Source organism: Chinchilla lanigera, unplaced genomic scaffold (genome assembly GCF_000276665.1).
Source record: "Chinchilla lanigera isolate Chin_1 unplaced genomic scaffold, ChiLan1.0 scaffold00082, whole genome shotgun sequence".
In the NCBI taxonomy this organism is placed as follows: Eukaryota; Metazoa; Chordata; class Mammalia; order Rodentia; family Chinchillidae; genus Chinchilla; species Chinchilla lanigera.
The window spans coordinates 2,193,740-2,221,147 of NW_004955483.1; the positions used below are offsets into that span (position 1 = coordinate 2,193,740).

General features: G+C 44.3%; 1 protein-coding gene across 6 annotated transcripts in view; it reads left to right on the forward strand.

Annotated features, from left to right (window-relative positions):
• The window catches only part of Fam65b (family with sequence similarity 65, member B), a 208,843-nt gene that overhangs the window by 145,504 nt on the left and 35,931 nt on the right, over window positions 1-27,408 (forward strand). For all 6 annotated transcript variants that reach the window (XM_005403354.2, XM_005403355.2, XM_005403356.2 and 3 more), the window contains exons 2-8: window positions 8,196-8,322; window positions 10,193-10,348; window positions 11,047-11,125; window positions 12,724-12,747; window positions 13,828-13,881; window positions 17,073-17,222; window positions 20,974-21,037. In XM_005403354.2, coding sequence (XP_005403411.1) covers window positions 8,196-8,322; window positions 10,193-10,348; window positions 11,047-11,125; window positions 12,724-12,747; window positions 13,828-13,881; window positions 17,073-17,222; window positions 20,974-21,037 — 654 coding nt within the window. The remainder of the gene's footprint in view (window positions 1-8,195; window positions 8,323-10,192; window positions 10,349-11,046; window positions 11,126-12,723; window positions 12,748-13,827; window positions 13,882-17,072; window positions 17,223-20,973; window positions 21,038-27,408) is intronic.

The window sequence follows — 27,408 nt, forward strand, 5'->3', positions numbered from 1 at the left end:
AAAATTACTGTCTTCAAAATGATGCCGACAAATACAAAACAAAACAAAAAAACAATGCTGATTCTGACTTCTCCACCCTTCACCTCTTTGGCTCACATTTTCTTGTTTGTTTTTTGTTTTTTTTTTGAGATAGGATCTTGCTGTGTAGTTCAGGCCAGCTTTGAACTCACTATGCAGCCCAGGCTGCTCTGGAACTCATGACAATCCTCCTGCCTCAGCCTGCCAAGTGCTGGGATTACAGACATGCGCCACCACGCCCAGCGGGCTGACATTCTTCATTCCAGATGTGGGTGAAATGTCGTTCTCCTTCTGAAACTTCCTGTCTGTTCCTGTCTCTTTTGAGAAAACTTCTCCTGGTTCTAAATTATTATTAACATTGAGCTTTCATTAAGACCTACTACCAGGCCTTGCACATATTACATTATTGATACCTTGCAAAAATCCTCTACATTGCTGGGATATATATATGGAATCTGAGATTCAGAGAGGTTAAATAGTGTGTGTGAATTAAATCAGCTATGAACTCCAAGCCGAGTTGAGCCCAGATCCATCCTGCTCTGGAATCCGTACCCTTATCCTCCTGCCCAGCTGCTGTCCTGGGAGCATGGGGAAATAGGTATTGCTCACCACTTCTCTTTGCACACTCTCCCATCTGTCTGCTGTTGTATTCTCTTCTCAGATTAAATTTTTACAAAATTTTAAAACATACCTCATCATTAGGTTCTTCTTGGATCTCAGACAACACAGCACCCTGCCAGTATTGCACATGTACTACTTATTTAATATGCATCCATTAGCAGTCTTTAAAACATGCAAATAGGGCCAGGGATATAGCTCAGTGGCATATGTGCCTACCTGGTCAAGCACAAGGTCCGGAGTTCGATTCCCAGTACCAAAAAATAAACAATTAAAATTAAAAGAATAACATGGAAATAAATCATCCATATCCATTTCCAAAGATTCAGAAAATTAGTTTCTTTTTTCTTTCTTCTCCCCTCCCCCTCCCCCTCCCCCTCCTCCTCTTTCTCCTCCTCTCATCCCGTCCCCCACCCCCTCCTCCTCTTTCTTCTTTTGTTGTTAGAACTGGAGATGGAATCCAGGCACTTGCACATGCTAGGCAAGGATTCCATTGCTAAGCTATATTCCCAGCCCCTGAAAATTAGTTTCTGTTTCTCTTTCTTCCTGTTTCTGTCAAGTTAATTGAAAATAAATCTTCACTGCAACAAATTTTTGTTTCTCAGGCACTTTGCCTTGTAGAAAGCTCTTCCTTGTTTTCTTTGTGTTTGGAGCAGAAGTCCTTCCATCTGCAGAGATGGTGAGAAGTTAGTTTAGAAAAGATACAACTGGTCTTGTGAGTGTAAGACCGGATGATGCTTTACTCTTGGTTGACAGGAAGGAATTACTACCTGTATTCCACAGATGCAGAATCTGCCAATAGAACCAAGAGACCCTTTAGAAATGCTGACCTGGGTTCTTCTATCTCCTTGGTGAGGAATGAAGCTATGTTGACTTGTTCCATAATTTTTTTCCTCCATCTCTGTGACTTGCCTTAATCAATCAGTGCAGTGTATCATGCATGCAGTTATTGTTTGGTTAGCAAACAATGTTGACTGAGAACCAAATACTAGCATTGCCTTGCCTTGTTTTAAAGCAGCCATACATTTTTAAAAAGCAATGACTTAAATATATCTACTCTTTTTTAAAAAAGATTAGTCAACTCTTCTGTAATAGATACCTTGTAACCATATAATAAGCAGACGCCTATTTTTAGGTTTCATCTCAAATAATGATTTAGCATAGCAGGTTGTTTACTTCAGGCCCACATGCTTCTTGCGGACGACCGAATTATACTTCTGCTCTTGACCAAGATGTGGGGAAGCATAAACAGGATGCGCTGTTAAGAAAGGATAAGGGAGGAGCCCGAGTCAGGCATGAAGAAATGACTCAGAAGGCGCAGCGTGCCTGCATACTGCATCCGTTGTGGCCTCCATTGGGACAAAGCATTTAATTCTCAGGTGACTCCTGAACCATTCAGCTTTTCCTTTCCAAGTCATGATTTCTTGACACTTTCTCTTGCAGAAGGGATGAGTTTTTCTAAAAATGGACAGTGATTTAAAAAAAAAAAAAAAAACAGCTTTATTGATGTAAATTCTCACACTATAAAACACACTCATCTTAGGACCCAGCTTCCATCTAGTAAATTTATACAGCTGGGCAAGCATCACCACTATAGTTTTAGAAGGCGCCAATCACACCCCAAAAGTTCTGTCCTCCTTTCGTGCTCCCCTCCCGGGCCTCATCCCTAATAACTCTTGATTTCTAAATTGACACTTTGCTCCCACGAAACTACTTCAGGACAAACTGAGTTATCCTTCCTAATGCCATTTGGAAATCATAGATGTCTCATAACTTCTATCATCGAAGGATCTTTCACAGTTGTTTCTTTATGTACTTAATTAAATGAAAGAGTTTAGGTAAATTTAAAAAAGAAAAGCGCCGTATGGGTTAAGGCAGTGTCATCCAGCTATTTCCTTGCTTTTTATTTTGTGGTGTTTGATGTCTTACAGCTCTACTGGGCTTAAATGCTCATGCCAGACCACAGCAAAGCCCTGGTCTCATCCTTGCAGGGATTTCCTTTGCCTTTGGCCAAACCTGCCATATCTTAAAATCAGGAATAAGCATATACAATGAAGACTGATTGGTTGGTTCTCCTTTTATTATCCAAAGCAGCACATAGAATTTGGGGTCAACCTCAGTTTCCTTTTAAAGATAGTTTAACAAAAAGAAAAAGCTAATGTATAAACCACTAAGTATAGCTCTAAGAAATCCGATAGGAAAAGCAGAATACAGCCATTATGCTCAAACTGTTGTTTTGGGAAGGAAATAGTTAAATGTTGAAAAAAATCAACTACACCAAAATTCTGCTGGTGACTCTTTGGGTGGTATAAACTGTCTGATTCTTCCCTCCTCCTCCTCACTTTGCCTGCTTTCTACCTTTTGGTGTGTTCCTGATATAAGAGAGTGCTTTTATGCTTCTAAAAACTAAAAATTCCTTGAATGAATCTCATTCTTCTTAACCCTAATAATCTGTACTAGTTTCTCTTCTAGCTGACTAGTCGGTTGTGCCAGTGTCCCCAGCACTTCTAAGCAGGTGTTGAAAGAGGACCAGCCAGGTCCTGGGCTATTGGGATCGTCACCTTACTTAGCACACCAAGCTCTTCTCATCCTAGCGTGGCACTGTTGATATCTGGAGGGAGAGAACTGGTTAATCCAACTCCCAAGAGACTGTTTCATAAGCTAGAATTCCAACTTACAGAAATATAATGGGAAGAGACATTGTCATCAAGTCGGACTTTCCAAACGTCATCCTGTCGCCTTCATTACCTCTGTGGGTGGCCTGCTGCTTAGGGAGCCCTCAATACATGTCCTTCAACTCCTGCTGCCCAGTGGGCAGCCCCCAAGGTTAATGCCTGTTGTCCAGTCTTCAGAGTTAGGTGAACTCCAAGTTCCCCAGTAGCTGCACATTCACCTGTCTGCATTGTAATCATATTGTGCTGTTATTCCTGCTCCCAACACAGCACCAGACCTGGTGGGAGAGGAGTAATCTCCTGACCCCTGGACCCCTCTTTATCCGCCTCAGCCCCCTTCTCCTCCCAAAGTAACAAGCATGGTGCTCTTGCCCCCGACCTGCCTGCTGCTCTGATGAGCTTCCTTCTGATTTACAGAGACATATGCACTTAGGACAGGCAGGGGCTTGTCACCGCCTTCAAGGCCCAGGGTACCTGCATCACCATGTTGAGCACAGAACACGTAAGATCTTCTATTTATTTTAATTCCAAAAGACCCCCATGTGCATTTAATTGGAATTGGGCACTGCAAAGCCAGGAGGAAGCCGTGGTTTTCACTGTGAAGAATCAAGAAGTGGCCTTCAGGCTTCTGTGCCAGGGAGGCTCAACTCAGAACAGCTGAGTTTGTTCAATTCTTAATCAAGGTGCTTGGAATTCTTTCCAGAAAGCTCTTGTTGTTCCTATTGGTGGTGGCAGTGAACAGGGCAAGGGTCATTGCTGGTGTGACCCGGAGCCTCCCACAACCAGCGCAGTGAGGTACAGATCAGAGCAGCTTTGCTTTTTGCCTATGATGGAAAACCTTCCTGTGATTTAACACACAAAAATAAACACTAGTCCGGCAGGAATTTTCAGAAAGAGCAGAAGAGCCAGTAACTTACAGAATGGAAGCTTTTTTCAAAGCCCCAGCAGCTGTAAGTACCTAAAGATAAATTGCCGTTTTACATGGAATTTTTCATTTATTAGGTATCATATTTGATGAACCTTAGCAACCTGGGCTGGGAAGTATCTCTAAAAGTTTTACAAATGAAAATGAGGCGGACTTTATGGGGGAATCTGAATTGTTGGAATGTAAACAAAATGTACATATGTTATTTCTTGGGAATAATATTTCCCCTAGGCAAGACATAAATAACTATATAGTTGCTCCCCAAGAGTTATCTTATTTGATCTTGTATGTAAGCGCTCTCCTGTAATTCCAAGTGTCTGCAATTTCAAAAAAGGAATTTTTAATAATAAGATATGGTATTATTCCTCCATGAGAATTAATACAATGCAAAAAAATCAAAATGTACTGCTGCTTGCCGCTGTACCCCGCCTCTGTATGGATCATCTGTGGATCATTTCAGAACTCTTCTGTTAATGGACATAGTTTTACGTAGTTTTGTTTCTGGCATTGTCGGTTGTGTCCTATGATTTGTCGGGGGGTCTATTTTTTCCTGGGATTGTTCATATTATTTTTAATTACTACATAGTATTCTACCCTGTAGCTGTGTCTCAGTGTATTAACCACTCCTGTAATGATTTTTATTTTCAGTGCTGAGGATCAAACTCAGGGCCCTGCACATGCTAAGCAAGCGCCCTACCACTGAGGTACACCCCAGCCCCAATGCCTAGCATCGGTATCTTTCCCATTTTCCTGATATTGTAAACATTGCCTGTAAGAACACGCCTATATGTACCCTTTTGCGTGCTTGGGCAGTTCTCTAGAAGAAATACAGGAAGGTAAGCATGTTTTACATTTTAAACAGATACTGCCAAATTGCCCTCCAAATTTTTCATACTACTTTACACTCCTTCCAGCTGTGATACTGGGGTTCTGTGATACTAGTCCTTTCCTTAGGTTAAAGCATTGCAGCCAAGGGAGCACTGGCTATTAAAATATAAATTACTCGGATGGGGGTAATGAAGTCCATAAAACCTGACCGTGAGTAGTTCAGGGGTAGTTTTGCTGGAAGTCGGGAAGCAAGCAGCTGCATTCCTAGGAAGTGAGAAGCGGCCCAAAGACAGAGGGTGATAAGGGTGAGAATGAGGTGATCAGTAAAGGATAACAGAGATTGAAAAGGGACTGTTGTGGGCAATTTGCCCTTGGGAAAGGGATGTGGGCGAGGCAGGAACTGTCCTCTTCAATGCAGAATTAAGGGGTTTGGAGTAGATGTGTCTTGTATGCTCTCTTCCCTGCACAGCCCTGCCCAACCTTCTCCTGTCTCCACCAGCTGCTGTGTGTGTATGCATGTGTGCGTGTATGTGTGCATGTGTGAGTGCATGTGTGCGTGTGCACATGCACATGTGTGATGCCTCTGCTTAGACAGTATATCAGCCTTTAGAGAAACCAGTGGCAGGATAGAGATGTCAGGCTGAGGCAGCTCTCAGCCAAATTCTTTCCTGATAGATAGTAATCATTTCTGAGACCACAGAGACACAGCAGAAGGTTCCAGCTCCTCAGCCTAGTCACCTTCTCAGTGCTCGTCTATCCCACGTGCCAATTTAATGAAAATTAAATGAACATTTCTTTCCACTCCCAAACTGTTTGACAATCTTACCCAGGAAAAATCCTTGCTTTGCTCTTGAAATCCCTCCCCACCTGTGATGGAGAATGAGGAAGGAAATGGATTTTGCAACTCGGGCCATGTGTTTCATTCGCTAGCATTTAATTCATGTAATGAGACCCTTAACCTTCACAGGGGAGCTTCTATAAGACTGAGTACTTTTTTTTTTTTTTTTAACTTGGAGTCAGTACACTGTAGTAGAATATTTTACCAGAAGTTGTAAGTGTTCAACCACCTTGATCCATTTCCTTTTTCTTTGCTTTCTTACTGGCCTTTTTTTGTTTCCACCTGTCACTGTCACTGCAACTGATTTGCAATCAGCACTTCTAAGGCAGTGGCTTCCAAACTTTGCTGAGCATCAGAATCACCTGGAACATTTTAAACATCCCAACACCGAGCTCGTACCCTATATTCATTAAGTCAGAATGTCTGGGATTGGAGCCAGATCCATTGGAGAAAAAAATCCTTTTGGTTTCAAAAACAATTTCTAGGAAGGACAAGACAAGGAAACAATTAAATATTTGAAATACTCTAGTTTTCTGTGGCCAAAGAATGTCCATGACATGGTAGACTATTTAACAATAATTTACAGAATGAGATTACATACTAATCAAATCTGTCCCACTGGGAGTTTAATGTGGGTGTGGGGTTCTCATCTGGGGGTGTAGCTCAGTGACAGAGCACTTGCCTAGCATGAATGAGGTTTTGGGTTTAATCACCAGCAATTTGAAAAAACGAGTACAGAAAGCACATTAACCACAGTGCTTTCTTGGTATTTATTAGAAGTTTGCGTGTGATACAGCACAGGCATGCTGTAGCACAGAAAGAAGGGATCCTTCGTGAAATGTATACAGTCCCCTTAGCAACCAGCAGAGAGCATTCGCCAGCATCTTGCTGAGGAATTACAGGAATTAGGCTCCTTTTGAGCCTCAGGGCTTGGAAAAGTAAGCAGAGAAAGCTTTACCGGCACCTGCCTTTTGCCTACGCACTGCCTATTACTTTTACTGCTCTCACGTACTTGCACTTCATTACTTTTACAATTCTAGAGAATGCCCCAAAACTGAAGAGTCCTGTCCTCAACTGGCAGGACATGGATCAGCCTCCTGCCCCCTCACAGGTCTCTTGCCCAGTGAGTCAGCACCTGTGCCCCATAAGAATGTGTGCAAGTTCCAGAGCTGCTTTCTCCTGCCCTGGGAGGGAGGTGATTCCAGAACCTGTAACAGCTGGGGAGGGGGGCGCTGCTCCTCCTTCTCAGCCTTTCTTTCTTTCTCATTGAGTCTCCAAACGGCAACTGTTCAGTCTCCTCAAGCAACTCATTTGGAGTGTTTCAGACCAGACCCTGTCACCTTCTTCCCACTAGCACAGCCCTCCGTGGATTGCGTCACCGGCACAGACAATGGTGCGTGCTCTGACTCTGCTCTATGCCAAGGAGAGAGTCACCTCACAATTCAGGGCAGTCCTCTAGGGGACTAATGTTGGGCTCTGTTCCTGATACTGTGTTTTAACAGCGCATCTGCGTCTGTTGCAGTGAGGGGTGTTCTGCTGTATCTTTCTCCTCCTTCTCTTCCCTCTGCTGCCTTCTTATCTAACCTCGATTATCACTTCTTTTGTAACCACTGCCTTACTGTCTTTTGTCCTCCCCACCACCCAGTGCTGGCACAATCTGTTTGTTTTTTTGTTTTTCTCAAAATCGCCTTTAAAGATAGAAAGTTAGAACAAGTAGAATTAAGTTATCTCTGAAGGAACCTTGTGTTTTACTCTTGTGACTTCTAAGTGTAGAATTCTCGCTGAAGGCCTAATGGCATTTGAATTTCACTGGGACCTCTTTGGAACTTTGATGTGGCCTACTTGTGGGCCGGTGGTGCTGTTGGGTGGAGGTAAATGTTACAAAACTTACCTTTAGTGACCTTTGATTGAACTTGGGGGAAAAGAAAACAACTCCTTAAGGAAATCTGAGGTGATTGATCATTTTGTGCAATTTCTATTTATTTGGTCTAGGTAAGTAGGCGTCTTTCTTTATTTCTAACCTGAAAGCCTAATGTTTTAGCTTGAAAAGAACATGGTAGTCTATGGCCATACCACCCTGAACACGGCTGATCTCGGAAGCTAAGCAGGGTCGGGCCAGGTTAGTACTTGGATGGGAGAAAAGAACGTGGTAAAGGAAAGAATCTTGCAAGAATCTGTTGACAAGGACCTTGAGACTCACGTCATCTGTGTCACAGCTTTTCACTGTTGACAAACTTAGTATGTTTCCTGTCTGAACCTGCCTGTAAATTGCCATAATCTTTCTACCGTTTTATAGGACTGCCAACCAGGCTCCCGGAAATCATGCTGGTAGGATCCCAGTCCTTCTCGCCAGGAGGGCCCAATGGGATCATTAGAAGCCAGTCCTTTGCGGGCTTCAGCGGGCTTCAGGAAAGACGATCCAGGTGAGTAGCGGTGGCTTTCTCCTGGGGTGCGGCCTGGGGGTGGCTTCTGAGGTTCTGAGGAGGAGTAGCCCGTGTGCATGCAGCTAGCAGTCCCCTGTGCTATTTTAACGTCTTTTTCTTAGAAAAGATAATGCACCCGAAATTAGGTGCTGTCATTCCTCTTCTATTATTTTGACTTCCTTCCTCAAAGCAGATGGCTGAGGACTTAGGATAAGCTAGTGATCACTGTGCAAACCTCTCCCCACCCTACCCCACCCTTTTTTGCTGCACGTTTTCCACTGCACGTTTTCCACTGCACGTTTTCCACTGCGTTCAGATTTGGTAGACCGTGCTGGGCATGCAGTTATGCAGTGGGTAAAGACGATGCCCTGTGGGCTGACTCAGAGGAACAGATGCCACGCAGATAAGGGTTACAAAACTTAGTGTCCCAGTTGCCCCGGAGTCTCTTCCATCTACAACAGGATAGCACAAGTAGTGAAGAGGTGGCATGTTACCGTCTGTGTGTCTGCCTCATGCCCTATGAGCATGTTGTCTCACTAGGTGCACACAGTGGCAGCAGAGGAACATCACTGATAGCTGACGGGAGGGGGTGCAGCTGGCACCTGGTGGCACCCAGGTCTTGGCCCCCCACAGAGAGCCAGGCCAGTGAGCCCTTGAGCCTCCTGGTCTCCTAATCAGATCAGTAGTTCAGGTTTAGGTCATCAAGTGTCTGTCTTGCTACTGTCAGCTGCATTCTTGCCATCAGTAGAGATGTTGCATTTTTATAAGTTACATTTACATATGAGTTTATAACAGTGTGGCTTTAAACACAGCTCTCCATATAGCTGTGTGTGGGTTTTTGTAAATGCCATATAGAATTAGCTATTGCTGTCCTCCTGGCCCTTTATCCAAAAATGACCCCCATCATAGTCAAATGTAATAGAGGTTTTGTTACGGGGTAGTTCCTTTCAAAAAGGTTCAGGAACTACATGTATTCTGGGTCCTTCTTCTCTTACACAAAGAACTGAATGAGAGAAGCCAAAACGGTGTCCAAAGTTTATTTGAAAAGTGAGGAGGGAAGGAGTAAGGGAAAAACTGGCTCTGCAGAGCAAACTTGGGGCAAACAAAAGGGGAAAGAGAAAAACAGAAATAAAAGTACACCCTGGCCTAGAAGACACAGGGTGGGCTGCCATGAAAAGTCACAATAGGGAGCTCTTTGTAGCGTCTGTGTCTCCATGTGTCAGCCACATCTCATGGGAACTCACAAAAAGTTCTACATACTGTCCTGGGAATTATTTGGTGCTGTCCTGGGATCTTGTAATAAACAAGTCCTGCTTATTTCCCCTGTCAGCTTTGTTACACCCCTTGCTCCTGTCTGAGTTTGTGTCCGATAATGCACAGTGCATTTTCTTTAATCGTATTGCATCCCTTTACCTGTTTGTTATTTCCACCTGGAAATATTTACCTTTGGCTTCCTATAGGGGTTGGGAAGGTAGTGGAACAGCACTCACCACTCTGAATGTACATATCCGGAAGCCAGGCTTCATCTCCATATGGCTAAGCTTTCAGATTTCAGCAGCTGACAAATCTGGGACCAAGTAACGAATGTAGGCTGCCTCAGATCCGTTAATGTACAAGGGCACATTATCTTCCCCAAAGGACACTAATATGAGCCCAAGATAATTTATTGTTGTGTTTTTTTTTTTTTTTTTTTTGGTTTTTCTCCGGTACCAGGAACTGAACTCACAACCTTGTGCTTGCCAGGCAGGCGCTTTTGCACTGAGCTAAATCCCCAGCCCCTAGCCCAAGATAATTTAAAAGGTACTTTTTTGGTCAAATCCTTTTGGATGGCCCAGCCTCACAATTTCTTTTCTCTTTTTCTTTCCCATAGGTGTAATTCCTTCATTGAAAATTCTTCTGCTCTCAAGAAGCCCCAGGCCAAACTGAAAAAAATGCACAATTTAGGTCACAAAAACAACAACCCACCTAAGGAGCCTCAGCCAAAAAGGGTAGAAGAGGTCTACAGAGCCTTGAAAAGCGGACTTGAGTAAGAACGCCGGACCTGATAATGCACTTTGTGAAAAAAGAGAACCGTTCCCTTTCTAAAATGACCAAGAGAAAATGACCAGGCTAATCCTTTTTAAAATGCCTATTTCTGGAGTAACTATCTTATTCTAACACTGTAGTGAGGGATGCCTTTAAGGAGTCCCAAAGATGGGAAATACGTGGGATTCCACATCATATTGTCTTGCCAGACAGTGAGAGAGACCCAAAACACCGTTTGGACAGGCAGGAGCAGACCCAGAACAGCACATTTCGGACAGGCAGGTCCCCTGTAGGGACTGCTGAAGAAGGAGTCTGTACCTTCCTATGTTACAGGGCTTATTTGCTCCCAGTCAGATGCTCCTAGCATGTAGTGAGACACCTACAGTCAGGGTTGTGTTTCACCAGATAGAAATCTGTGAACCCACATCCAGGACTGACCCAGTCCATATCTCCCTGCTTCCGCTCTTGCTGGTTCTTCGTTTCTGGACCTTCAGTCTCACAGGTATACTCCTTTTTGATAAGCCAGGCAGTGTCAGGTGCAGCTATTAGTGTGTGCAAAATGGAAAATCCAAAGCCTGCTCCCCAACTGCAGAGCACGGTTCAGCTTCCCAACCCCTCTGCAAGAAGAAAAAGTCATAACCTCACCAGATTTGTCTTCTCAGTGAGAGTTCACAGCGGGATATTGTGCTGTCTTTGCAGTGAGTATCTGGAGGTTCACCAGACAGAGTTGGACAAGCTGACGGCCCAGTTAAAAGATATGAAGAGGAACTCCCGCCTGGTAGGGAGCACGCGGCCATTAGGGGGTTGGCGCAGCAGGGTTTGAAGCTCAGTATCTTCTTTTACTGGGTGGGAATGAGGAGGGATATTTAAGAAAAGCAGATCCAAGGGGCCAAGTCCTCTGTGCTGCTGATGTGTATTTTAGAAGGAAGAAGAGGGTTTTCCTCCTGATGCTTTCTTCGTCACACTCTGGTGTTTTCCAGACATGTTTGTAATCACTCAAACTTTATACTCAGGAAAAGATACTTTCTGAGAAAACTTCTGGACCCCCACCCAAATAATATAACGAAATGAGAAGTTGGAGTTTTCACAGCATACATTTAAGCTCATTCAAAAATCAGAAACTAGACCTTTTCCTTATTTCCAATTAAAAAAAAAAAAAGTAGAAGTCAGTGATGCCGGGGAGCTTTGGAAAGGAGGCTCAGGGAAGAGAAGTCAGAGGAGTTCTTGGGCCAGGTCCATGCCACACGGCTGTGCAGACTTCTTCCATTCCCACGAATTTGCGGGATGTGTCTGCTCAAAGAGGTATTTCCAATGCCAACAGTATTTTCAATGATTTTTCTTTACTTCCAAATGCTATTATATCTTACTATTACAAGATGTCAAAAAGCCTAAGAAAATCTACATGTACCCAGGAAGTACAGGTGCACAGGGATACCTGTTACCTTTTATTTTTTTAGGATATGGGCTAAAATGTACATTGTCAACCTTTTCAAAGGCTTCATCAGGATAGAGTGGTTTACATACTAGTGGCGCTGGAGTATAAACCCGGGTCTATGTGAGCTCCTGTGGGATGGCTTCCTTCAGAGCCCGTGAATGCCCTTAGCCTCCCGCCACTGGAGCAGATGCTTTTCCGGGGAGAACAAAGGTAGAAGGATGGAGGGACTTCCACCAGGACCCGGTGTCCCACAGGACCTGCAGATGGGGGATGTGGATTGAGCATCATTGGTAATGGTGACACTGTGCAAAAGCAGGAAATGAACTTGCTTGAAAAACAACTCATGAAACCATATCAACACCCCCAAGAACTCTTCTTTAAAACCAACTTTTTTGGCCTAAACAGCAAGTGGTGTTTTTTTTTAACACGTATGCCACTGCTATATTCTACCTTAGTGTGACTTATTTTTATATTTGCATTTTGTTGTGTTGTTTGCTGTTGCTTCTTGAAGGGTTGAGACTCACACCCAGGGCCTCCCATGTGCTAGGCAAGTGTGTTACCACTGTACCACACTCCCAGCCCAACATCACTTATTTTCTAAAACTTCAAAACTGAACACAGAGTCACCTGCCCCTCGATATGTAGGACAGGAGAGCTCAAAGTGAATGGAAACCTTAAGTCTCCCAAGAGGAGCCTCTCCCAGGGGAGGACTGGGTGAACTTTGGGAAACAGAATGCAAACAGATATGGGCTCTGAAAAGTCCTCTTACTGGTATTAAAGTAACCCAGATTTCTACTCTTTTTAACAAACTATCAGAACATCCACCAGAACTTGGCATGGCTGATGATCATTTAGCAGATAATGCAGAAATATTGTCTAACCCCCTGTGTTAATAGTTTGGAGAGGATATGTTTTAACCCAGGTGCTCTTTTGTGTTTCAGGGAGTGCTGTATGACCTAGACAAGGTAGGTGACTGCTGTGCTGGCAGCTGCTGGAAGATAAAACTGTCTGTGAGTCAGTGTCAGTAAGAGACCCTCTGGGGACCAGTAAACTCCTAAAGAACTGATGATGTTTGTTATCTTGAAAAAAATCTATGCTTTGTCTAAGAAGGACGATGTGTAAATGCTGTGATCTGAAGGTTCCCTAAAGTGTTTGAGGTCACTTCCACAAATATGCCACTGGGTATTAGGGCTTTCTGATGTTTTTTGGTAAATTTGAAAACTTTACGTATTTGGATGCCCTTACCTGAATTATCTTTAAATATTAACTCCCATATTTTATCAAATACATCTTTGATAGGAAAACTATTGGAAATGCACTTATGTGCCACTAAGGAACCAAAAATAATTCTATTAAACTCACACAGTTCTTTAACTTAAAATTTGTATTCTATTTCCAAGGACAAATTTCTTTTAGACAGATGTTTTTTCTTTCTTTCTAGTTAATAGATGGTGTTGCCTTTCTTCCATGCCTTGCTGTGTCCACAGTAACTACTTCAATGCTGAATCATTGTATGTTCTTTCTGAAGATATTTTAAAGGGCAATTAAAGTAAATGCAAATAACAAGAATATTTATAACTCAGATGACGCAGGAGCAAATAGGATTATCTGTGAGCATGCACAGGCAGCTATCGGCCGCTTGGCCTGGAGTGATTATAAACTGCACCCCAACTGCAGAGACACCAAAATGTGAAGGGAGAAAAGCCCACTTTAGAACCAAAAACATTAGTCTGAAATATCTGAAAGTTTATTATGGTACTGTGCTGCCAGAAATCCAGTGCATTCTGCTGGATAAACCCTTGGCCTTTGAAGTTAAACACAGAGATTATGATAATTAACTCAACTTTATCTCTCAAAATAGCCAATAGTTTAGAAAATATTTTCCAAATTGATATTACAGCATCTCTTTAAAAAAATAAGAAGAAACAGTCTGCATTTTCTGGTATTTTTGTATATGAAATAATAAAGAAAACATTCTCACACACCTAAAGCAATTGAATTGTGAATGGGTGCACTTTTTAAAAAACTCATTCTCTTTATTCCAGCAAATGAAGACAATTGAGAGATACATGAGACGTCTGGAGTTCCACATTAGCAAGGTAATTGAAGTTCCTGCGCTCTCTGCCTGATTCCAGCCCTTGGTTACTGATTGATACACCTTTGGCCTGAGCGTAGCATCCGTGAAGAATTTCCTCTCTAATGGACTGTTTAACTCATTAGCACTGGCGGTTTTCAATAGGCAGCAAAGATAGGAGAAATCAGGCTGCAAAGCTTGGTAGCCTAGCCCAGTCTGGATAGACCCCTGCAGACATTTATCGAGCACTTCCTGTGTGGCTCTCAGCATGCCTGGCAGAGGGTATCTCGTGTCAGTACAGCAGGGGTAGAGATAAGATCAAACCAACCCAACTCAACAAAGAACATCTTCCATGGCTAGCTTTGCCCTGTGGTTCCACAAAGCTTGCGTGAAGACCTTCTAATTATTGAATGACAACCACCCATGTGTCTCCCTAAATCTTCCTCAAGTTCTCAATTCCTTCCCTGCTTCCTCAAATGGCATAGTCTCAATCCCTGCTACCCAGCCTCAAACCCTATAAATATTTCACAGATGGTCTGACCATGCCATTATGGATAGGACTATCGCCTTTGTTCTGAATACTGCCGGCAATTATCGGCATCAGCTAGAGATTTCCTTTGGAGGCAGCCAATCACAAAGAATTCCTGTCCCTATCCACCCCCATCAGCCTCTGTCCCAGTGGGGTCCTGAGAGTTTTAGCACATCTTCCTATCAGTAATCAGAAGCCTCAGTTTTGTGCCCAGTTATACGCGCTCCATGGACCTTGGCCCTCCACTCTGTGAAACACATTCAATCCAGATAACTCTAGGAAGGCTTTCAGGCTTAAAATTTGAATATGATTTAGATGTGAGTGGACAGATGTATATGCGTGTGCCTTTGTACATTCCCACTTTGAAAGGTATTTATTACCTAGGCAAATCTAAAATTGCTCCTATTCCTGCCAAGCTCAATGAATAAAATGATGCCAGCCATCATAATGTGTCTGGCACATACTGGAAGAGGTACCAACACGGTTTCCAAAAGTTTTCTGGAGCTCTCCCACATCAGAATGATCTGTAGTGTTTATTTAAAATTTCAGATTCCTGGTCCAGCCTCACCTACAATGCATCAGCTTCAGCATTATAACAGTGTACCAGTTTAGGTGTTTTGGGTTTTTTTTTGCGGGAGGGGTGTCTTTCTTTTTTGAGCCAGGGCTTCACTATGCAGTTCAGGCTCACCTTGAACTCACTTTGTAGCCCAAGCTGGCCTGAAACTTGCAGCAATCCTCCTGCCTCAGCCTCCTGAGTACTGGGATTGCAGACATGCACCACCATGCCTGGCAATTTAAAGTATGGAGACTATACATATGCCAATTTCCCACCAAAAAAAAAGAAAAAATTATTAGCATATATGCTGACCTTGAGTTTATCCCTCCTCCTTCTTAATCAGGGAGAGCTCCATTAACCTGAGTTTAGGAATCTGTCTCAGAAAAGTTGAGTGAATTGTTAAACTAAGTAGAAACTAAGTATCCTTTAAGCAAGAGAAAAAATGTTCCATCTCTTCATGACGTTTGTATAGGCAAAACAATCCTGGAAAATTGTATCATTGCAGCCTGTAGTAGTAATATTTTTTAGCAAGTAACTAAAAGTTTTCTTGTACAACAAAAGAGTAATCTCAAACTCTGAAATCTAGTACCTTTCAGACATCACCTTCATCGTGTTTAAACACGGTTGCTGCTCATATTTTAGCTTCATCGAGATCTACAACTAAGCCTCCTTTTCAAGGGAACAAATTTTATCCTGAAATGAAAATTCAGATAGCCCTGGTGGGCAGCTGCCTCTCAGAAATGAAAGGTTTCATTGCTTCTGCCAGTGCCTGGTTCTATGGTTCCTTCTTTGCTTTCCTTTTTTCTTTTCATTTTCTTTATTAGTATGTGTCTGTAGTACATAATGTTTACACCCTTCAGGTAAACATGTGCATAACACATCTTAATTCCTTTTTTCATCCCTTTCCCTCTCGTTCATCTCTTGATCCTTTTCCTCTTTTAGAAAGATCTGTGCCCCTACTTCCTATTATCTATCTTTTATTTTGCTCTTTCTTATCTGCCTGAAAACTCCTGTGGTTAACTGTACAAGACTGTGCAGACTGCAGAGATGGTACAAGACTACAGAGATCAACATCATCAGAAATGACGTTAGGAAAGGTGTTTTCAGCCTCAGCCCTGTTGATATACGAGAACACGCCTTTGTTGTAGGAGGTGATGCGGGGCATTAAACAGTGTTTAGCAGCCCCCAACCCCCATATGCCAATAGAACCTGAGGATACAAATCACCTTCGGTTGATTGAGAATCAGTCCCTTAAAAGTGCTAGCCAGGTGTGGTGGCACACTCTGGAGGCTGAGGCAGGAGGATTGCCATGAGTTCAAGGCCAGCCTGGGCTGTCTAGTGAGTTGACGAACAGCCTGAATTACATAGTGAGACCCTGTCCAAAACCAAACAAACAAACAAAAAAGCAGCAGTGATTTGAAAGGGTACATTGTGTCTTGGAAGCATACGTGTAGAGGGATTGCAGATGGAAAGTTCATTTTCATTTTTTCAATTTATCATTCCTAGGTGTTCAGTCTGAGTTTTGATAATTGTGCTTTGTCTTCCTTTTGTGAACAACTTAGTACAGTATCTGTAACTTCATTTTCTTTCTGTATGATGGAGCCAAGACCTTACAAAAATTTATTTCAATAAACAGCCCTGAGTTCCTCATAAAGATGCTGAATCTGACAGCCCAGGTATCACCTTGTGACAATACTTACTAAAATAAAGTGATACTAGCTGTGTATACTATACAGTTTTCACCCTGGTGTGAAACTAATCTCTTCGTGTTTGTTCCAGAGACAGATGGTCCCTGTCTTCATTGTCCCTGGTCCCCAGTGGACCAACATGTCTGTCTTCGAGTCATTTTAAACAGCTCCAATGATAGCCCTGAGAAAATGCATGGGATGTGTTTTCACTTTGTGTACTTTAAAAACAAGATCCGTGCAATCTGTTTTGAGGCAAAAAAAAAAAAAAAATGGATCATGATGGTGAAAATACAAATGGTCCATCTAGAAAAATAACACTGCAGTAAGATTCTCCTCACTGGGTCAGGGACATAGAGTACCTTAAGCACATGACAGCGACTTATACGACTTCTCTCAAGCATGACAGATATTTATATCTGTGGTTCCTGTTTTGATCCTGGCAGGTAGATGAGCTCTATGAAGCCTACTGTATCCAGCGACGCCTCCAAGATGGTGCCAGCAAGATGAAGCAAGCCTTTGCTATGTCCCCTGCCAGCAAAGCTGCCCGCGAAAGTCTGTCTGAGATCAATCGGAGCCACAAGGAGTACACGGAGGTATGGCCTTCCCCTCTCTGCCCGGACCCCAACCCCGCCGGATCTGATTTGTGGGTCACTGCCATGACCAGCATCCTGCAACCTCATTCCACTCTCTAGAGAGATCGTGTTATTGTCAATCTCAAAAACAAACAAAACCGCAAGTGAATCAACCACTGAAACTGTTCAAAATAAGCCACAGTGCTGATTTTTGTCACTTGAATGTGTTTCTAAATATTCTAGCATATAGTCCATAGAAGCATCTTTACCCCTGGAGATTGAGCAGACCCTGTGGATTGCTGCTGGATATCAATAACCCCTGCCTAGGATTTTTTTGTATATATGAAAAACTTTTAAAGGAGACAAGATAACGAACCATGAGCAGAAGTGTGCTTTCCTGGGCCAGGGATATAGCTCAGTGGCACAGCGCCTGCCTGGCAAGCACAAGGTCCTGAGTTTGATTCCCAGTACCAAAAAATAAAAAACAAGAAACAGATTGGTTTCTGAACATTTTCCTGATTGGTTTTCCTAGTTTCTGAAGGTTTCTGGCCCCCACATCTGACACAGGGAGGTCTCCATCCCTCCTGGGGTCACCTAATACCCCTGTCTTTGGTGAAGTGCCTGAATTATTAAAGCTGCACTTCTCCCCATCCCCTGAGTCTTTATTCAGACATCAGATTTCATGAATGAAGTCATCAGCCTGTCAAGGGCTTGCTGAACAATTCCGAGAGCTGAGGTCCTGCTCCAGGGTCGCTTTGTGAGCCCTGGCTTTCTCTCTTCACAACCTAAGACAGGGCTTTTCTTTACCTAACTTTCCTGTTTAGAATAATGTTGTGTTGGTGTTTGTTTTGTGACAGTAGGGATAGAACCCTGGGTCACTCTACCTTTGGGCCACACGCCCAGTCTTTTTAATAATTGTTTTGTCTTTTGGGAGACAGGGTCTCAATAAGTTGCCTAGGCTAGACTCCAACTCGGAATCCTCCTGCTTCAGCCTCCCATGCAGCTGGGAGTATAGACATCCACCACCACACCTGGCTCAGAATAATGATTTAAGGAAAAAAATATGTATTATAGTACAATAATCTTCACATTATCGCTACGTTTGTCAAAATATTTTAAAAATTCATTGTGTGAGAGAGTACCATGCTACTGCCTAATTAACATACCACATTACAAAATCCATACTAAAATTTCAAATCAATTCAAATGTGAAAGATTTTCTTGAGTTCTCTGCAACCACCAATATGACATGAAGGTGTGATTGCTAGCAGTATTAACGTCACAGGTGTTACTGAGATTGCTCTAGCTTGTTTTCTACACTCAGAAGAAGCCAGCGAAACTAAGGCTGTGACTCTTGCTATTGCCACCCCATCCATGTGTGCGGATCCAAAGGTTAAGTCCTATGTCATGAGTCCTCATTCGAACAGGTCTCTGAACATAAGAGCAGTTTCTAGTTAAAAAGGCTGCTCATAGGGGAGCAGATGACTGACCCACAGCCTGCAGCAGCTGCCTGAGCTGAGACATTCTCAGGTCCCTTCAGAAAGAGCCACCCTGGTCAGGTGCCAAGGCCTGGCATTGTGCATCTGCTCAGAAACTCAAGGATATAGCACAGTTTCACCAAGAGGAAGGCTGCCTCCGAATGGAAAGACAGCCAGGGCTTCCGCAGCTTTCTCTCTCACCTGACTTCAGGGAGTGTCCTGTGATCACATAACCACCATGAAAAGGATGGTTTTACCACAAGGAGGGCTGGACAGGATAGCTCAGGTATTTTTGCAAGGTAGCAGTGCCCAGCAATGGTTGCAGAGGTGAGAAGAAAGAACATCTGACTGTGGGCATTTTCAGCTGTTAACCTCACGGCCCACCCCCAAGGTTTTCAAAGACCCTGGAAGTCACCCTCACATCGGGTAACAGGGTGTTTCTAGAAACTGTTCCTTCACAGAGGAACTCAAGGCCCTGGGGAGAAAATTGGTTTACAATGCTGAGCCTTTGTTTTCTACGCTTTTAAACTGCTCAGCACTCAGGCTTTGAGATGAGTCCCTGGTTTTACCAAGCTGTTTGGAGCACAGAAGCTTTTGCTCTCCCTGTATCCCATAGGAGTAATCATTCAGAGCAGAACAAAGGAAAAGGTAAGAATCAGAGCCTCTGGCCCTACAGATCCATCCCAAAGTCCTCAGCATACAGGATTCAAGTGGAAGCAAAACCTGTCAACACTCACTGAGTGGCCATGCTTATGTCACACTATCACCAAGGCCACCCCCACGCCCCAGCCTTGATGAGGCCAGCTACCACGGGAGCAGCTGCAAATGCCCCCCAGGGCTGTGGTAGAACTGCTGCATCAAGTGGCTGAGGCGGCATCAGAGCTCACCCTGGCCAGGCTGCAGGAGGCCTTGCTGGGTCAGCTGGCCACAGGCTGCAGCACGTCAGGTCTCAGCACTGATTGCTCTAATTAGGTCCTCAGATTCTGGGAGAGGGACGGTATCATGGAGGGGTTCCTTCCGCTTGTCCTGCTCACTCAGTGTTAGAGTGAGGAGAGGACCCTGTCAGACCCAGGAATCCTTTGTGCAGTTTGTGGTTTTGCAGCAGGGACTCTGTCGCATCCATTCCAGCAGAATTGATCTCCTGTGCCTTTTTTTGCCCCAAATTTGTATTTAGAAGCATTTCAAACTGACAGAAGAGTTGAAAGACAAAATGCTGAATACCAGGCACCTTTATCTAGATTTACCCATTGGTAGCATTTGGCCGTATTTGCTTTTCCTGCCTCTCACGTAATAATCTTTTCTTCTGAGTCATTTGATAATAATGTAGTAGATGTCATGACATTTTACCCCATCCACATTTTAGCATGGATCTCTTCAATTTATTTTTTAAATTTACAAGTGAAAATTGTATATGTCTGGGGCATAGCACATGCTGTACTGAGATACACATGCACTGGAGAATAGCTCACTCAGGCTCGTAAACACAGAGAAGATCTCTGAATAGTAACCTAGGTAACAGGTGCATCTTCAGCATAACCGCATGCCATTATCAGGACTAAGAAAACAGTCCTGTACAAGCACCTAGTATTGTATCCACTTTCAAATTTCTTCTTAGCACCAATGCCTGTTATAACTATTTTAGATTGTTTGTCTTTCAAAGCAGGACATAACCAAGGTTAAGTGTTACATTTGATCGTCATGTCCCTGTAATCTTTTCAGTTTTGTTTTTGTCTTTGAGGTGGTTTTTTGGTTGGTTTTTGGTTGGGTTTTGGTTGTTTGTTTGTTTTGTGGTGCTGAGGGCTGAACTCAGGCCTTTGCACATGCTAGGCAAGTGCTCTCCCACAGCAGTACATCCCTAGCCCTTTTTTGTTGTTGTTGTTGTTGTTGTTGTTTTCTGTTTTGAAACAGGCTCTTGCTAGATTGCCTGGGCTGGCCTTGAATTTGTGATCCTCCTGCCTTAGCCTCTATGTACCTCAGATTACCAGCCTATACCATTGTGTCTGGCTATCCAGAATTTTTCCCCCATGTTGTTACCTTTTTAAAGAGCCCAGTCTGTTTCTTCCAGAATATTGCCATGGTCTGGATTTGTCTATTTTGGATATAGCTTAACCCATTTGTGCAATGGGTTAAACGTTTTGTCCACAGCGTCTCAAAGGCCAAGTCATACAGCTCACTGAAAACAAGTAAATGGCTCCTATCACCCATGTAGTGGCTGCTGTCACTGTTAAAGTGTCCTGTGCATTGGGCCAGCGTGCGAAAGAAGCTCTCATGCTTGTTCCGGGGTCTCTTCACAGAACATGTGCACCATCGAAGCGGAGCTGGAGAACTTGCTGGGGGAATTCTCCATCAAGATGAAAGGTAATTTTTCCCCACTGACAGAGTCCGGAACCATCTCTCTGAGCTCTGTGAAGTTTGACAGCAGTGCCACTTTGATTCTCCTTGCAAAGATAATGCTGCCCCTTCTGAGCCCTCCCCCTACTGGTATTTTGATGCTTCTCATCCTGAGTCTGACTTTCTCACTTAAAACATGTCCTTATTACGGGAGACTCTCAAACATTCACAGAAGCAGAGAGAACATGCCCATCAACCCCAGAATCCTGTCGTTTGGATTCGGTAATTAGCAAGATTTTGCCACATTTGCCTGCCTTCCCTTCATTTTTCCTTGGATGAAAGAGAAATCCTTTGATGAAATCAGACCCAGTTATGTCAGCCCGGCGCTGGGTCCTTCAGCACCCATCTCCTCCTAGGCTGGCTCTGTATCTCAGTTCCGTCACAATACTGCATCTAACAAGGCGAGCACACATTTGTTATTAACCTATTCCATTATGCAATTTCCTAGCCGGCTCACAAGCCCTTTGTACAGTTGTTTGTTTAGGATGCAAACAAGGTCCATGCAATATGATGAGCTGTCCCTTATATCGCAGAGGTTTCCTTTCATCTGAAGCGAGCTCCCCCACTCGGTCCTACCGCTGTGTAGAAACCACTGCCGGCAGCATCTGTCCTATTTGATGTGTGCCTTGGCCTCCTTGAGGTGTCATCGAAATTGTCCCTTTATTATCAGGTTTCTATAAACTACCTACCAGATTCATTTGCTTTCTAGTCTTCAGATTCATTTGCTTTCTAGTCTTGGTGTTAAATCCACAGGTGATTGTGCCTTTTGGGTATTCATTCCAGAAAGTTCCAATCTGGAAGCACTGTTGATTTATACAACAGCATCTTCAGCACACACAGGAAGTCTGCTTTGAGAAAAGGAGTTTTGCTCTGGTGTAGTCGAATTTACAGCTCTGTGGCTGGCAGGGCCGGTGAATGAGCAGCCACCGGAGGTTGGGGGCCACCCTCTTCTCTCCCAAGTTCTGCCCATTTGACCGCAGCCCGGAGGGGTGGTGCTTTTCTTTGCTTTTTTTTTTTTTTTGGCTGAGGTTTTTAGCCGCTTAATCCCTGGGTTACTAATGGGGATTTAATCACCCTGTTGTCTACCTTCTGCAATTAAGGGAGTAGAGGGAGACTTCTGAAAGTGCTCAGCAGGAGAGCTTCATTTTTAAATGAGTCATCTAACTCAGAGCGAAATTACTGTGCGAGACACCCGAGAGCCTCTGGGTAAGAAGGGCCTTGACCCCGGTTCCCAGCAGCCCGCCCTGGCCTCCAGGGCGTCTGTAGCAGGTCTCCTATTCTGTGCACTCGCTGCCTACCTTACTTCTGAGTTGAGCACCTAGGCCTTTTCAATTTTTTAGGGTCATTCACCTTCTTTTGTGTCCTCACTTAAGTCCATGGTTCAAAACTCCTCAGCCCCTCACCTCCCAGCCGCTCAGAGTCCACAGAGGCAGGCTGGGCCCCAGGATGCAGGTTCAGGCAGCCGGATTCAGAGGACGAGGCTCAGGCACAGCCCATGCACACTAGCCCGATCTTGAAGACTTGTGGCCTAAGAGAAATTCAGGTCACACATGTTGCTGCTGATAGAAGGAGGCCCATGTCCCCCCTATCTCTCACATTTTTCAGCAGAGTGATAATTCCTCCATCTCACAGATGGGAAGTAACAGAGTAAGTTGGTGTCAAACTTGAACTGAATTCTCAGGCTTTTGGTGCCTAACACACTCCCCTTAGCCCCACATTAAGAGGATGTTTCCCCAGCCGAGCAGACCCTGACAGGATGGCCTCACACAGCCACCCCAGAAATGGGCAAGGAAAGGGGCCACTGCCCACCCTGGCTAAGCCTGGGCTGCTGGGGCTGAGGGGACGGTGTTGGGGCCCTGCTGGGGCAGGCACAGGGCCTGTCCTGGTGGACCAGGACACATTGCTCCTCCTGAACCCCTCTCTCTTTCACTTGCTTTTCCTTATCTGCTTCCTCAGCTTCCCCTAAACTCAGGGTCTCAGAGTGGGGAGACCCCAGACGGATTCTCTTCACTGATGGACCTCCGTCACCTCCGCTTGCCTAATCTAACAAAAAAATTCAGAAACTACACTGTGCTGCCTTCCAGGGGTAACCCCCGCCCCAGGGAAATCCTCTCTCTCTCCCAAAGGGAAAGGAAAGCCCTCTCTGGCTGCCAAGAAATCCCAGATCTTTGCCGTTAGCTGCCTGCTGCTCTCTTACTCATTCTGGTAAAAACAACTTCCCCCAACATACATAGGGGCAAACTGAGACTGTTTCACCACCTGCTCAGACCTGCCAGGTCCTGACTTCCTCCCACCACGCCTTTCTACACTTCCGTTTTTGCCCCACTCCTTTCACCACCACCCCCACAGGACAGCTTGAGGGTGGGCAGGAACAATGGTAAAGACAGTGGAGCCAGTGCTGACCAAGCACCTGGCCTGCCCTGCATGAGGTTGCCTCTTGATGAAAGCTGGGCCTTGCGTTCCACTCATCCTGCTGGGAAATGTGAACATATAGGAGGTGATCAAAAAATATGTGGAATGTTTAAAAATGAATTACAGTAAAAGACACATTGTCAGTAATGCCTCTCCGAACACTCCCCTCACTTCAGTCACACTTATCCCATTGTTCTCGCTACTTTCTGAAGCAGTTCTGGAAGTCCTCTTTCATGAGGGTCTTTACAAGGTATGATTAAAAAATATAACAAATGTGACAGCCTAGTGCCATTCAGGGGAAAGACAGCTTCATAAAAACATGACAGCGGGTCCTCGTCCACCTTGCTCGCCACTGGATCTGGCACCCTGAGCTTCCTGGCTCTTCCCCAACGTCAGAATGACCACGGAATGGATTCAGGAATCAGAGGCAGTCACAACACTCACAAAAAAAGACTTCCAGAAGTGCTTCAGAAAGTGGCAAGAATGGTGGGGTACGTGGATTAGAAGAGAAGAGGAGTATTTTGAGGGGAACCCATGGTAATATGTCTTTCACTGTAATAATTTTTTTTTAAATATCAACATTCACCATATCTTTCAACTAGAGCTCATATGAGCCAGTGCATCCTAAGCACATGGACTCAGTGACCAGCTGGACCATAGCAAGACGCAGTAGCTGCAGAAGCCTAAAGACAGAGGAGAAAGCTCCACTCACTGCTGGAGAGCAGAGAGCCGGAGGGAGGGAGGCCTCCCCCGTACACGGAGAACTCCAGGCCGGAGCAGCATTCAGCAGAGGGAAAGCAATGATGTTGGGTAGACTGGTGTGGCAGAGTGCTCCTGGGGAGATGAGCTGTGGAGAGCTGTTTCTGAGAAGCCTGGAAGGCTCACTAGAGAGAGCTTTGGAACTGCGGCAGTGAGGCAGGAAGGAGCTAGAGAGATATAGTCCTTTAGGGAAAACTGGTTTTCTTCCCAATTACTACTTCACTCAAATTAAGTTCCAGGCATGTGTAGGTGTAGCAGTTCATGCTGGCCCTGGTTTAGGGCAAGGCAGGCCGGAAGTGAGCTAGAAAGCCTGCATTATTTATGCCCAAGCAATGAATGGTAAGGCCTGTAACTGGAGCCCCCACTGTCAGCTACCTGGCTCTTTTTCTTAGAGCAGGAAGTGATTCTTAAGAAGGAAAACCGTGGTAGAACTGGGTGTGGGGTGGAAAACACTCCTCTGGAAGATTGTCTGAGCCCAGGAAGACACAGGGGAGGGCCACATGTGCAGCTCTTGGCCTTCAGTTGTCATGGGAAGAGCTAGTCTGTCCGTATGTAAGCAGAGGTGCCAGAGGGTGCGCCATGGATACAAAAGTCCCTTCACCCCATGGCGGCCCTGCACCGTCCTTCAGAGGCAGTCCCCGGGTGGCTGTGAGTGGTCACCATGAACTCTTCCTCAATCAGGCAGCAGAACTCACCAAACCCCTAAGAAAATACTTGCTTTTCCCCACTGCTGAAACACCAGCAGGCCCTGGAGCAGAGCCTGAAAGAACCCACCAGGCAGAGACTGTCTGTAGCCACCATCACCCACTATCAGCACCCACTCTGGTACACAGCTTTCAGAACCCGGTGTGAGAGCTAGTTTTGCCCAGCTGGTACCATTTTGCTACATTATTGTTATAACCCGAGAATCCAAGATGCTCCTGCAAACAGTTCCAAGCACTTTAATAACATGGATTCACAAGCTCAAAAAAAAAAAAAAAAACACAAAAAAAAACCACAGCATGTACCTTTCTCCCAACCAGTTAAGTTCTTCAGATGTGAAATCTCTGATAATTTTGAAAGAAGGAAACAAAAAACCCTCCCCCGACTCTCCCCTCCTTCCTCTAGCAATGATGCCAGGCCAGTTTCTTTTTAGCCAAGCTCCCATTGTAATTGCACAGGTAAACAGGCAATGGATTAATCCCAAACTAATCTGCAGGTCTTCAAAGAGCACTTTAGATTTGATTAGAATTAACATGTCAAGCTTTGGATTTATAAAAGCCAGCCAATTATGCTTTCTTTCAGAAGTATTTTTTTAAAAGACTAAATGTCCCAGAACTCTTAGTGAAAATAGGTTTAATTCTGCTCTTCTTTCAGTAAGTACCCTTAAGTGGCTTGTTAAGGTCCAATTATTAGAGAAAGGTGTTCCTAAACGGACCGGCTGGTGGGCAGAAAGCATGAGGACCTGGTGATGTGCTGCCACCTTCTGGCCATTAATGGTAATGGCGGGTACCTTGGGCAATACGCTGGTCCTGTTCCCAGGTCTTCACCCCAGGGGAGCCCATCAGCCGGGTGGGAAGTGGATAGTTCATCCGAGCGTCACAGCGTATTAATCAGGCTCTCTGTAGAAGCCACACGCATTGTGTGACACCATCACCATCATCTTGACCTGAGTAGAATCATGTTTAATTTAAAAACAGCCTAGAACTTGAAGATTATAAATGGGGACTTGCAGAGGCCGAGGAATCAGGGATCAGCTTGCCCTTTGGGTGTGGTTCTGTGGAGAAATCTAAGAACCACAGAGCGGTTTTTGTACCAGCTCCTCTAAATCATTTCCTCCCAGGCTGGTTTCCTCTACCAAATCACTGGGCAAACAGAGAAGGATTGTCTGTGTCTTCTTGAATCTCCACTTTAGCATTTTGAAAGTGGTAGCTTGTCATCTCTCAAACACTGAGAAATTCACCGCCAAGGGGAGATCATACAGAATTGCTCCACCCGGTGCAAACCTCTGATAAAATCATTGTAAATATGAAGTCAGTCTTTATGCAATGTTTGTGCTGCCTGCCAACATATTATGATCTTTTTACATCTTTTTTCTTTTTTACAACAAGTTAATTACACGATCTTTTAAAAACGCAAATAGAAATTATAACTTAATGTCAAAATTGTAACTTTCTTTGCTATTCCACTCTGCCAGAGATAATTATTTTTAACAGTTAGGCAGGTATTTTTTTAGAAATTGTTCCTGTGGATACATTTACATTTAGTTAAGGTCATATTCTGCACATGGACTTGTAGCCTGCTTTATTTTTTCAAATATTTCATTATAAATACTGTTTTTCATTAAATGTTCACAGCTATGTTGAACTGGTTTTTTTTTGTTTGTTTGTTTGTTTTTTTTGTAATCCAGGCTGGTCTTAAACTCACTATATAGCCCTGATTGGCCTCAAACTCATAGCAATCCTCCTGCCTCAGCCTCCCAAGTGCTGGAATTACGGGTGTACCCCACCAGGCCCAGCCTTATGTCGAAGTTTTAACTGGAATTTTATCATACAATTTTATTGTTTTTTGTCAGAAAGTTAAAAAGTGATAAAGATTTCTGTGTGTTATATTAAATTGGTTTAGTTCCTCGATGAACATTTTGAACCTCTGGGTGCCTATGAACGTAAAAGGCTTTGCTTTGTGATTGGCACAGAAATAACCCAATAAATTCAGATTAAATTAAGATAGATTACAGCGGAGCCCTGGTAGAGGAGCCAGATTCCCTGTATTTGTGATATATACGTGACATCCATGCTGTCTTTCCACACAGTGGGCATTAACAAATACTCTTGAGGGGCCGAGATGCAGCTCAGCGGCAGAGCACTTGCCTAGCATGCGTGAGCCCTGGGCTCCGTTCCCCGCACCACCACCACGGTGACTGGATACACACACGCCCTTGTTCATCCCGGTGGTCTCTGCAGCAATGCCCTCCTTAATCTGCGATGAAATTCTGTGGTGCAAATGCTACTTGCTTCCCCAAGTGAGAGGCTGTGTGTGTCTTAGTTGTTATCATTATGTGAGGAACACATGCTCCTAGAAAGACTGCTATCCACCGCTGTCCCCTCCTTGGAGGAAGTCAACATGCTGTGCCTCGTTGCAGAGGACACGTCTGCTAAATGAATCACGCACGGCACATGCTTGGTGCA